General features: G+C 32.0%; 1 protein-coding gene across 6 annotated transcripts in view; it reads left to right on the top strand.

The window, feature by feature from the left end:
* LOC128887741 (FERM domain-containing protein 5) overlaps positions 1-13,229 on the top strand; it is a 39,424-nt gene extending 26,195 nt beyond the window's left edge. For 2 of the 6 annotated variants that reach the window (XM_054143957.1, XM_054143955.1), the window contains 3 exons: positions 901-1,068; positions 2,753-3,334; positions 5,165-13,229. In XM_054143957.1, the coding sequence (XP_053999932.1) occupies positions 901-1,068; positions 2,753-3,334; positions 5,165-5,589 (1,175 nt within the window). In that variant the 3' untranslated portion in view covers positions 5,590-13,229. The other 4 variants (XM_054143956.1, XM_054143959.1, XM_054143958.1 and 1 more) reach the window with 4 other exon arrangements.
* The last annotated feature ends 625 nt before the right edge of the window (positions 13,230-13,854 follow it).

Here is a 13,854-nt window from a genome sequence, read left to right as displayed (position 1 = left end):
TTTTTAATAGACTCATTGCAAGGGATGAGAAATAAATACCGATAAACATTAAAGAAATTGATGGATATACTACAAAACTGAGCCACAGCCTAAACAGACAATGTTGTGCATGTTGTAGGATACTAAAGGAATTATCCATGAAATATTCCTTCTGTCTAACTAGACCATCACGAGATATCCGTATATCAGTCAACTGAACTGTTCAAGTCGGTAGAGTCTAAGCTAAGCTTTGGAGTTTAGGTATTACACCCCATTTTGTCCCCTTAAGATGCTCATTCATCAGATATCAGTAATACTGAATCAGATATAGTAAAGAAATTATTAAAAATTGAGAAAAGTATTATCGCGCCCTCTCCGTTATCATTTATGTGTATAGACGTTCGTTAATACAAGATAAAATTTATACTCGATACATTTTTACATTTGAAATGTTAAATCGACTTTTAAACGAGGCATGTGTTACTTTGAAAATTAATAAATTACTAGTAAGGTTTTTTAGTAAGCCATTGGGGCTGTATGCTTGCTAGGAACATGACGAAGCATGAGAATATTTAGTTAATTATTTCCCCTAAGAATATATTTACACATTTATACCACAAAGAGTAACAAAACCCAACCAATCAGGAATGGTTTTAGGTGTTCAGACTTTAGGTACCTGATCGTGCATAGTATGTAAGAAGAGACGTTTAACATTCTTCTAAATAAAGTACCAGGTAGCTATGTACATGATACATGCTTTGTTCTTCCTTATCGCTCGTCGCTTATATTTTCTATATCTCTACAAAAAGATAATTATAGTAAACACAGGCGTTTAAAATAAATACTTCGTGATATATCATCTTCAACGTAATGGGCGCAAAATGTAAACACGAACAAATTGTTTAAACATTCAAATTACAGGATATTCCAGTCTGCCACGGAGCTGTCATAGCGCAGGTTTAGATGGTACTGGAATGTCGGAAGGCAGTTCAGGAGTTCCGTTCAGTTCGCCTTACTGTCCAGATAATACTCTGCCACTCCTGGAAACCGTTTCGGAGGACCAAGAAATTCATGCCAGGAGAAACAACGGTTAGTCTCGTTTATCGTATCATCCCGTATGGTTTGTTTGGATATTGAATTGTTTTTAACTTTCCGATTTATAGGGAAGTTATTGTTAATCTTGTATTTACGTTTCGATCCGTACGACTTATGATAATGTATACTTTACAGAGGACGTAAATAAGCATTCGGTAAAATAATTAGTGCTGTAATCCCTTTGAATACCAAGAGGAATGAAACATTCAAGCTATAATTTGACAAAGAATTGAAAGCATGCTACTTAGACATTAGGTTGTTGCATAGTAAATATTTTCGAAGATATCTAACTTCGAACCCCTTATATGTTATAATAATTATTCTTCTTTATGCATTATTTGCTCGACAATCACTGCTCTATTATATCTTGATATTCGTGGTGGATGATTTTTTTCAAACAATTCCTTTCTATGTCTTTTGAAGTATGATATGCAGACCCAGAATTTTCAAGTGGCCTTTCATTATCTGAATACATATAGTGCTATTGAATCGTTCATTTTCTTAGCAATTGATTTGAAAATTGGAAAGGAGCGAATTGTGTAGTCTTTAGGTCATCCTCATTCATTATCTTTTCCTTCCCATTGCCGTCGTATCGCTTAGGCGATTTTAATTTTAAAAATCAAGATGGGGGAAAATCTTAAGCAACAGTGTGACTCATTGTCAGTGGAATTTAAAAATTTTGATTCTCTTTTCTAAACTTATACAACCATACAGCATACAGTAATCCTAATTTACTGTAGTTTTTCATACTACATTACTTATTGTTAGCGTATACAGACTTGCATGACTGATTGTATATTGTACATATATACATACTTACTTCTTCATTTAGTGGAAAAATGAAAAGTATCCGTTTATACATGCATGTATAAGTATAATTTGTATGTTCAGTTGAAGCGTGTTAAAAATTATCTATTTGCTACCAGCCATTAAGTTGTCAAAATTGTTAAAGACTGCATTGTTAACCTGTTTTTTTTTTTTAATTAAACAGATAGATATTCATACCAAAATGATAATTTAATGACTATATAGTTTATAGAAACAGATTTTATTTAGTTGCATGTACAAGTTCGTTTTTGGTAATGTTTTAAATTGTGAGTATCGCATGAATAATTTGTTGTAAATTAATATCAAAACAGTTTTTTTTATTTCTGTTATGTATATCTTGTTTGTAAAATTTAGTAAAAACATCTTAAACGCCGAATAATTAATTATTAATTGATTAGTGAGTGAACAATAGATAACAAATATCGTATAACTACTTAGTCCAATATAAGTATGTACTGGACACATACATTATTTAAAAATTAGTTATTTCTTAACAGGCTCAGTTTATATTAATATAAAAAACCATTTATTGGTCGAATAATTAATAATACTTTATATGTAATACTTCTTACTTAGGAAAACTATTAGCTTCGTAGTTGAAAAATATATCTACAATGATATCTTTAAAGATTACAAAAGATCAATAAAGTAGTATACATTATAAATTCAACTACAATCGTTACACTAATTCTTTATCGAATGTTGAAACGGTCCTTATGTAAAGTCAACTTAAAAAGAGTACAATAAATCAAATGCCAACGCGTGTATAGAGACCAATCGTTTAGGACTGCGGCTTCTTTGGCTTCTTAGGTTGTTGATTTGTCTTTTCCTTTTCTTTCTGTTGATTTAGCCGTAGACGAAAATGATACGCATGCGAATGCTACCCACAACACCACCACCGCCACCACGTCCACCACTACCACCACCTCCAACACCACCACAAATCGTGCGAAAGTTAGACTGAAATTTCCAATCAGCACGCTGAACCGACCACAACTATTGTACAGTCAAAAGATAGTGATAGGCTCGGAGGAATTAGCTGGCCGTGACGTCGATAACGTTGTCAGGCAATACATAAATGCCCTCGAAAAGAACCCGAAAGTGGTCAGATCGACTGCTTTGATAATAAAGAGCTCAAAAGTGTCGACGGAAGCGTTGAAAGCTGGTAAAAAGAACGAGACTTACATATTTCCTACCATCGATTCGGGAACGATCATCACAACGGTGGTAGATGGTTGTTTCAATCCTAGCAACGGTGAGACAATCTTGCGCAGGTCCAAGGAGCAGGTAAGCACGCCTGATCATCGAGAGAACGAGATCTTAAGGCACGGCTTGTCTACCACGACGAAAACGGCAAACGGTTGCGTTGCATCAGTGAGGATTGACGACAAAGGCATTAAAAACGGAGTCGAAGCCATGAAGCAAGGTACAGGTAAATTGGATGATGGATTCTTCTTGAAGGACCGAGACATACACCAAATAACTCTTTCCTCCCTAATGCTACATATATTTAAACGTTTTTTTTTTTATGGAGTAAATGTTATTTGCACGATTATAGTAACAATTGTTTGTTGATTATACTGTGTTTCATTACATCTCGTTTTGTACATTTTTTTCCTTTGCGTAAAACTATGGTCAGCATGAGCCTGTGCCTATTAAAAATAAGAGTGGTAATTTTTCTCTTTGATCAGTTGATCAAAAGAATGTTTCATATGATTGGAGAACGCATGAAAATTTACTGCGACAAAATGGTAACTGGAATTTCTATTGCACTATGTTGAAATGGAATGATATTGGCAGAATTAATATATCTATATTGAAATACAGAGTCAGAGTAATTCATCTGTATGGAGTAGGATATTGCCCCTTTCATTTGTAATATTCAAGGTCTGCATTCACGGTATCTGCATTTGAATGAATTGAAAAATATTCTGTTTTACAAGATACTTTACTAAATATTTACAGAATAATACTATACATATACACATACAAATCATATACATCATTAATCGATAACAAGAAGTTCTTATTACTTAATCACTTTTCCTAATGTCTTATACTATAATTAGTTACAGTGACGAGCAAAAGTGTAATTATACAACTTCAGTAAGTTGTCTTACAATGGAATTTTCCACTTGTCCCAAAACATAGAAATAAAATAAAGCTATTAGTGCAGATAGAAAGATATTCTGTATGAAGAACCGCTAAAGAATGCAAAGTTTGTTAGACAATAACAGAAAATATTAGAAAGCAATACAGATAGTCTGTGACGTCCTAAGAAAATGAAAACTCATAGCTGATGTCAGATGAAAATTAATAAAAAGTTATGGTGCTGGAAACACCGTACATTGAATAACACGCATCTTAAGGGGATGCTTGAAGAACTTAGCTTGGACTCCACCAATGTCAAATTAGCAATTTAATTTGAATGACAGAAATTACACACAAGGATCAGTACTTAATTATTTTTAAAGAAAATTTATCTAGATTGATGTAAACTATGAAGTGCAGTGACAAAGAAATCATAATCCATCAAGACAGTGATCTCCAATATATTTTGAATTGTAACATTTTTGACCTGGGATACAGTAAGGATGGTACAAATTGAACAAGAAATCATCAATAATTTAACAACAAGTCTTCAAAAGTGGTTAAAGGTGCTACAAAACAAGGGGAAGTCAACAACATACAACTTGTATAATACATAATGACATGTAAAATTGTAAACATATATAAATGGATAATAAAAAATACAAATATGCAGTGTTGTTTTATAAAATATATTCAAATAATTTAATATTTTCCGTAACTTAAATCGCCCTTTTCAGCAAGTATCAATTTTTCCAATACTTTCAGTTTATTACACTGTTGCTCGTCACTAAACAATGCTTGTTAGTATTGTTGTGTGAACACAAAATATCGCATGATATATAATTAGAAAATTTGATTATCATTATGGTGATTCAGAATTAAAATGTGATACTAGAAAAAAAGAATAAATTTTCCTTTTAACTTTTTTTATCTTTGCGGTCTAGATTCTCTGATTTCAGTACATTTTTATTCAGCTTCATTGGACATAGGACCACATTATGGACGAAACAGTAGTAATCCAATAATATCAAATGTTAAAAGGAAAATTAATTGATGCTTCATCTTAACATCTCATTTCCAACATAATTCATGAATTCAGAACCGTATCCCGACTCAGACTTTAAACCTTATGTAGTTTATCAGCTGAAGCATCAGAATACTTTTGTTTCAGTCGGTCAGCATGAGGGCGATGCAAACGACTACTACTTCAGGGATTCCTTCGATCATTCCTCGTCAGAAAGTCAACTGTTGGATTCATCCGGTAAACCGCACAGCCGATCGGTGACCCCGGTACCGAAGATGCAGAAACTTCAAAACTCAAAACTCTGCCTTCAACAACAGCAACACCAACACCAACAGCAACCTGGCCGACGTCTGGATAGCAAATTGAGGCACAAAAGTCTGCGAATAGTGAGGCTCTTCATTCCAGCGTTTGTGCTCGCGATCACAGTTTTGTTTATTGTGGTCGTTCTGGTGTTCGAAACAGACACGATGCTTTTCAACAGCCTGCGTAAGACGCCAGAAATGGTGGCCTTAAGGAACCAATATTATGTCCCCATCAAGGAATTCCTGAGGACAAAGCTCGGCCTATTTTGATGCGACCTGACAATGGCCGGGCTGAGGACGTCCTTTCTTGCTAAGTAGCTCCCTTCAGTGCCAAGTCGAGAAAATGCTCTTATCGGGACCGAGGGGCGAGAATGTACGCCGTTTCGTTGTCATGTGTCCTCTTTTTCTTTTAAATGAATTATAGTCAAACGCTTGACTCTCTTTGCTTGTCTTCTTTTATACGAATAGAGGATAACGAAAGTATTTGAACGCTTTCGAACCGCCTGTTTAATGTTTACACGAATAAAGTTATACTATGATCTTCAAAATAACGCACAGGAGTTGGGATTACACCTGGCAAATATAAACAATGTCATATATACAATACATTTGTTAAAAACGTCGACTGTAGACCACAGAAGTATTGACACGGCTATACGATAATATGTTTATTAAATAATTGAATTCCAGTATTAGAATAGTCTATTGTTACGTTCTGCAAATTCTAATAGTTTTCTTTGTTGTTCCAAACATCTACAATCTTTTTTATTAGTGCTTCTGTGGCATTAGTAGTAAAATTGTTTTTTTTTGTCGACATGAATTTGTTAAATGCATCTTCAAATTGACGTTTCTCGAAATTTTGTTACATTTATCTAACACGAATATATTAAATTTATTTTCATATGTTTCGCAATTGTCGAGTGCGCATCTTAACCTGAGTTCTGAGTTCTATTGTTCCAGATTGTTCCAGAGGTTAGTCTCAGTTAGCTTGGTCTCCCTTGTTACGAGTTAGGTTCATAAGCGTTCGAATAATTTTGTGACCAATTGTAGATGTATCTGTAAAAATCTCTATAACAAAGTGTACCTTCAATTTATTGTTTGTTTCCTATCTACACAATTAGAGGTATTTAAATATTATTTATTATGTTTGAAGTCAAAATCAACATCGTATATACAAGGTATCGATAACAGGAACTTTCATATTTTTACGTAATATTCCTGAAGATACTGAAGAATTGTGTTATAGATTTCTTTGAATTGTTTTTTTTAATGAGTCTGAATATAAGTCCATTTCCACGTATTACGTAGAAAATATCGCAGATCAATAATGTTATGTTTGAATTCGATTTTGAGGTTAGATCATATACACAAGTATATACGTTTCGAATTTAGTGATAGAGTAGACAGGAGTATTAGGTTGTTGATGCACAATATACTTTCATATTCCGTATATGATAGAAAGTATTATTTGAAGTTTGACATTGAAAAACAACTTGTGTAGACATTGCTGTATTTTTTAATAAATGAAGTTCCCTAGAATTTAAGAAACCTATGATTAGATATCATGTAACTGTCATATATTAATATTTGACGTAAATTCGAAGCTCGTAACCATTCGTGTTCATATCATTTATATCTCTAAATTTGTTCAAAAATAATTCACTGCAAAAAAGATAAAAATTTCTAATTGAAAAGATGAAATGTCTCGAAGAACTTAAAATGCTATACATATTTAAGTGTGTATATTTATGTTTGTTAAAAAATGCAGTGATCGTGTCGACACAGTGTAAAAGTAAATCTAAGGGAGCACCTGATTTTCAGTTTAGTAGTATACACATTCCATATGTCTGATATTGAAAGTTACTTGTTTACTGGTGGTACAAGGCATAATTGTAAATTTCGTTTTGAAACTTTTAGTTTTTACGAAGTAATGAACAAAGTTGTACAAAATAGGTTTATGGGATTAAGATACAATCGGGCAATATGCATGTGATCAATGTGTGTACATTAATTTGATACATTTTTATTCGATTGCTGATGCTATCAGTATTTTGATGAAAGCATAAGGCAAAGAACATGCTTCTTAATAGTTTGTATTGTTACACAAGTAACAGATATCGGTCCGTTTACGCATATCATAATCAGACAGCAAGTTTTCATTGGTTTTAATTCCTACTCAACAGTTGATTATGTGAATACATACAAATATGTCTAATGAGAAGGATTAACCCAACCTAAAATGTTTCTCTTCGTTTTTGTGATACAATGAAATGTTTGTTTTGAGGAAAGTAAATAATATAATGACAAGTCTTTTCCTTATGATCAAATGTTTTAATTGTCAGATTTTATTTAAAAATTAATATTCAAACTATAAATCAAACATTATGAGAACGAGAGAATTATATTCTTCAAATGGAAACAAACATTTCTTGGCTTAAACCTTTTCTTGTGTCATCAATTATGATAAAGTTGTTTTGCATTATAATTTATGATGATACCACTTATATACAAGGTGTTCAAGTTATTAGCATTCAACAGCCCTTTTCTAAATGTATGAAAAAATGTAAGAGAATATATCATTATCTTTTATGATTTTGTATATTTATAGTACTTTTTTAATTTGTTGTAAGTTTTCAATGGCAATTTAATCCTTTATTTTCTTTATTAAGTATATTTAAGCTTCTTTCTATTTAATTTTTGTCTTCAACAAAAAATTGTTGCGGAACAGTAACAAGAACACTCTGTATATTCAGAAAAGTTTACATTTTTTAAAAAGCAATCTATGATATTAAATTGTTTCCAATGCAAGAAAAAAACCGAATTGTTAAAAAAATTTCCCTAAAGTAAACTACTTTGGATTAAAATGTGAATGTGATGAAGCGAAGAGAAAGATGAAACATGGATTTGTTTTACAACATATTAAATTTTTTTGTTGCAGTAAGGGTAGTATTTACACCTTGACCATGTAAGCATTCATACAATCATATGTTTACCTAATGATCTCATTTCTGTCTATGCATTTTTGAATTTTATTTTTTTGTTATGTTATGTAATTCTCATGTGGAAATCCTGAATTAGTGCAAAATTAATTCTATAGTTTAAGAGACCATTCAAAAAACGTTTAAGAGTAATGTGAAAATATTCAATTATTTGTTTAGTCATCCTTTTTCCTGAAAATACTGACAAAATAAGATCGATTCTTTCGTTTTCTTATTTTATTCAATTCTTTCTATATGAGTAACGTTGAAAAAATAAACGTCTACGATGAATTTCAGGAAACATGATTTTAAGAAGAGACCAATATTGACAAATAATGTGTCCAACGTAAAAACGAAATCCATTTTTACTACATTGTTGTCATAAAAATGATCAAGTAGCAATTAGTTAGAAAAGGTTGAGGTTAAAACATAAATGGGTAGTTAAGTTTGTAAGCGTTTGGTACACAATGTATTTGTATGATGTTAGTATTTAGATAGAGTTCCGTATTTTATTCTTTTATGTTAAAAATGCTCATCCTAAAAAATAGTCATTTAAAATATTGACGAGTTCTCGATAATTTTATATGTTTTCAACGTACAGAATGCTTTGCAACATATACATATAGTGTGTGACGCACAAGAAATTTTTGAGCAAAGAAAAGCTCAGAGATGAATCATCTTGTATTTTATTTTCAAATTTCTCATTTACCGACCGCGACACACACCATTTGATATACATTGAATACGACGTATTACGAAAATATTAACAATTCCGATATCTTTTGATGGTATAGAATTTATGGAATGTATACAAAAGAACTCTTCAATTAATTCAATTCACTTTTACTAAGCATTAAACTTATATGCTTGATCGTTTTCATTTGTTATATTTACTGACATGTGTTCAATGGCATAAGCAAAATACTTTAAAACCTTCTGACATGTAACTATTTGATCAACATGTATATTAAAAACTGAAATATTCAAATCAGAGGCACTACCCAAGTGAATTGCTTATATCAGTTGGAGATTATCACATATCTGATCAATTTTGTTTGTCAGAGAATTCTCTTTGAATTTAATTGTTTATCATTGAATAATTATTGATAACGAATGGCCTACTATGTTGCTAAGAAACAAACAGCAAGAATATGTTCTCTTGTCATTTTCTCTCAATGTAACTACAGTACAGATGAATACATAGTATGGGGGTGTACATTTTTAGTATACAAAATGAAAAGTTATAGTGTTACAGTATTGTTTAACTGTAACTTGTATAGTGAATGTTCTGTTCGTTTTTCAGTGGAATCAGATAAGGTTGTTTCACAAGATTCTTCAGAATATAAATGCACATATGTGTGTTTTTTCATGTCATATTTATTTATTTGCATTTTAATACATTGATTGCCATACCATTATTCGTGAAAATATCTACAAGGCTAAAATTTTATTTCTATACAATTGGAAATTATATAATCTAGTTGTATTAATTTTTCAGTATTGTCAAAATTCACGAATCTTATTCAGATTTGATTTCTGTAGATTCTCGCCTTCAGAATTTATTTTTTTAATTTTTTTTTAATGAAAAACCTCCGCCCTGCCCCCCTCCCCCCCTCAAATGTGCATGATATGGCAGTCAACGTGTTTAGGTTTTTCTAAATTCAATAAAGAACTCAAAAGATGAATATATCTGAAAATCGAATAACCAAATAAGATTTCAATTCTATCTTTGAAAGCAATCCAAATTGCTAATAAAACCATTGTAAACGACGATTGTACAAAAAATCCTTCGGTGTTGAATAGTAATGTTTCTAGTTTGATTTGTAAAAATATAATGTAAACTGAAAGCTTTAGCATAAATGGAACGATGAAAACATAAGAGAACGAATTTAAATTTATAAAAATCAAAACATATTGCAACTCTTCATAATAGTAAGGTTTTCCTTCGCTGCAAGTGATTAAATTTCGGTGCGAAGCTCGGAATAGCGAGCCATCGCTTTTCCAAAAGCAAGAACAACGAAGAGACTTTTCGTAGCCAAAAGCAATCTTCCTTGTTCTTGCCACCTTTAATTCTTCACCCGTTTTTCCTGAAAGTGCCTACGCTGTTCTAAACTCTTTTGAAGGCTGCGATTTGCTAAGTTTTCGGCCGACTACATTCGTCTCTTTAAATTTATCTGATATCCGCCCTAAGTTAAACGAATTAGGGTGACTTGATAAAAATTCACACGCAGACGTACATACACGACCCGCATAAACAAAAAAATTATAAAAGTAATTATAGCGATAATTCGTATCAAGCTAGAGTGTAACGTCCTTTCGATGCTAAAGTAATTCGATGAGTAAATCGTGAGAGCGTTGTTGTAATCGGATCGAGGTGAAAAAGACAATTTCGGAGAACAGAGATTAACTTGGCCTCGAATGAAGTCTTACGCAAGGACTGTTTCTCGAAGGACAAACATTTTCTTTGAACGCAGGAACGATTCTAAGTAATTAGAGTGGTATCCGTGCAACTGTCTTAGTTCTGGCTCGTGTCGAAGGACAATGCACTACCTAATCACGAATTGTATAAACAAACGGATGTCAATTGCAATATAATATAACTTTAGGTATAAAAGTAAGGACGCCAAGACCATTCGATGCGACGGCTACGTAAACGACGAGCCGTGAGAGGATTTGAGAAAGTTCTGTTAACACAGAGGTTATCAAATTCGAGACAAAAAGGGAATTAGTAAATTTCAAGCTATACACTTTTTTCTGATACACGACGAATTTAATAACCGCTTTGCTTTCTCAATATTCATTTGTACTCTATCCAATTTCTGGACAGCTTCGAGTTGATTTTTTAATTAATTATTCCGTTTTGACCTGTTTACGAAAGTCGAAATAATAAATTATGTATGAATATCGTTAGTTTTTCGCTGCGATACATTTCAAGTGTACATTTGTTTATAGTTTAAACCGATTAATTGGCGTTAAAGATTACATTTAGCATTGTTGTAATCACAAACAAAGGCTACGGAACGATAAGCATTCGTTTCGTTAATTTGTTACTTATTATTATATCTTCTGTACACACATGGTAACAGCCGTAAACGTATTAAACGTACAATTGGTAATCTACACGTGCCATAGTCACTCGCAACTGTAACTATTTGCCAATAAGAAGTACCGATAATAGGTCAAGCTGTGCTATACTTGTGATTACACGCATTGTAATTCAATTAACTTGGTTAATAAACGGAACTTGTTTAGGAAACATAGGAAAGTTGATCGTAGCGTGTAAACACGATAACACGGAGCGATAATGTTAGAGAATATTTTAAAGAAATTTACATAATTACAGTATATATGCCAATGTTCACTTAATTATACGTTTTATACGTTTTTGGTGTTTCTTAACAAAACATCCGATTGTGCGTTGTTACTTTAGTGTCATTTCTTCAATTCTGTTGAACAATGTAGAAATCGAAAGGTCGATTTTTTTTTAACGCTTGACTCTCGATATTTGTAAATATGAATAACGTGTGTTGTTATTTATTCGATTCGTTCAATCGAAGAGTTTCATTACAGATGGCACCAACTTGTTGAATTAAATCGTCTGGAATGTAATATTACTATCGACCTTGCGTTGCAAGCAATTTAGTTGTTTACGAATCAGGTCACTCTGAAAATAATGTCGTCCCCTATTCTTTATATTAAATGGTTGAAACCATTCTTGTGTTGAATTTTATTCTTGTAAGTAATTAGTATGTAGATAGCAAGTAATGAGTAAAATCATTGTTGAGAAATATTAATTTGTAGCATCTCATACTATAATATAAAATGTTACTATTGCTTTTTCATATTTAGATTCAACCAGACCAGGCTTGGATAGCATAGACTTTAATAATAAAGGATTCTCAGTTTCAGAAGAGATTGCAGAATTATTTATCTACTAATGTCGTAGGGAAAATTAAAGAAATAGTAATGAAGCAAACTGCCCTAAAAATAAACGAAAGAACCTATGCTATACTATGCTATAGGAAGATAATATTTGGATTTAAAAAAAATAAGATCTTCTTTTGTGGGTTTAGGAATGATTAATTTTGAATTTGTGGTATAAAATCAAACTATAACGTAGTAGATTTGCATTGAACAAGTACAGAGTTTACCTGTAATAATCCTTTAAAATTAAAAACGCAGGAATTTGTCAAGAAAGAGTGGAAAATCAACGAGAAAGATGATATATAATCAACGGATAATGATCAATAAACAATTGATCAATGTACATATTATATTGTGTCTCTTACAGTATCAAATTTACGTACAAAAATGGCATTATTTGTGGAGTGACCTGATAGACAGGATGCGCTATTTAAACCAGGACATCTCCATATCCTGTCGCACTGAAATAGTGCACCCTGTGGATAAAATGAATGTATCGATGCAATCATGACTTACACTTCGTCATTTCCGACGATGAATGTGAAAATTCTTCTTGCAAATGTTCCAACTCATGCCTTCCAGATTGATGAATTACCTCCGTATATAGTCTGGATATATGTTTCGAGTGTCTCTTATCGTTAGTGGCGAATGAATAAATCTAAATGAAACTTACCCGTTGAAAAGTATTTCGTTGTATATCGGTTTATCGAAACTCAGAGAAACGGAGTGTGTTTACCGCTTAATGTACGAATTTGTTTTCAGTGACGCGCGTCTCACGACGTCGCCTTTTCTTTTTAAGATTCCTAAACCTATGGCATTGTACTGTACAACACTCCATTATTTCAGTATAAACTCATACTAGAAAATATAGAATTCCGAATGCATTATAAAGAAATACTTCTTTTCCAATTTTTCACGTCATAATAAACTGTTAATAGCGCGATCTATATGAAATAGATTTATACACAAGTTTCTCTTTATATGAAATAAAGGCGAAATTCATATGAATCTTGTGTGTTTATTTTCTAGTTGAATTAAGGTTTTAGCTCCCAGAAAAAAATTCTTAGGACGCATCTGAATTAATGCCATCATGCATCATCTTGGTATAAAGCAGTTTCTTCGAAGTCGCTGTATTTCTGTTGATGAGTATACCAAGCCCCTTCACTGTGCATAAAATTACGAATACCTGTGCATTTTGTTTCGATTGAATCTTTGTAAAATGTTTGTAACATGTCACAATTTGCAGTCGAAGATAAAAAAGACAAAAAGTAGATTCATTTTTAATAAAATTAACATATACATAGAAATATTAGGAATATATTCATAACGTTTATTCGAATGAACAGTTGAGGCATGTTATAAGTCAACTGTTTTGTTATAATGTTATACTTTTGTTATTATATTTTTATTATGGTATATTGTTTTTCAGATATTGTATATCAATCAATATACAGTTAATTATGTTGTCTTGTTATAATGTTATAATGATTTGTTGCTCTCCAGTAAATGTATATCAATCATCTTGAGTCAACAGATGAGAAAGTACGAATGACTCACTATGCTTACATCAAACCTAAGAACTGTGCTTAGATTTGAAGCGTGAGAATGTTTTATAATTGCCCACTGGACTGTT

Source organism: Hylaeus anthracinus, unplaced genomic scaffold, assembly GCF_026225885.1.
Source record: "Hylaeus anthracinus isolate JK02 unplaced genomic scaffold, UHH_iyHylAnth1.0_haploid 11989, whole genome shotgun sequence".
Lineage (NCBI taxonomy): Eukaryota > Metazoa > Arthropoda > Insecta > Hymenoptera > Colletidae > Hylaeus > Hylaeus anthracinus.
The sequence above is the reverse complement of the archived record's forward strand: the minus strand, read 5'-3'. Positions and strand labels throughout refer to the sequence as shown.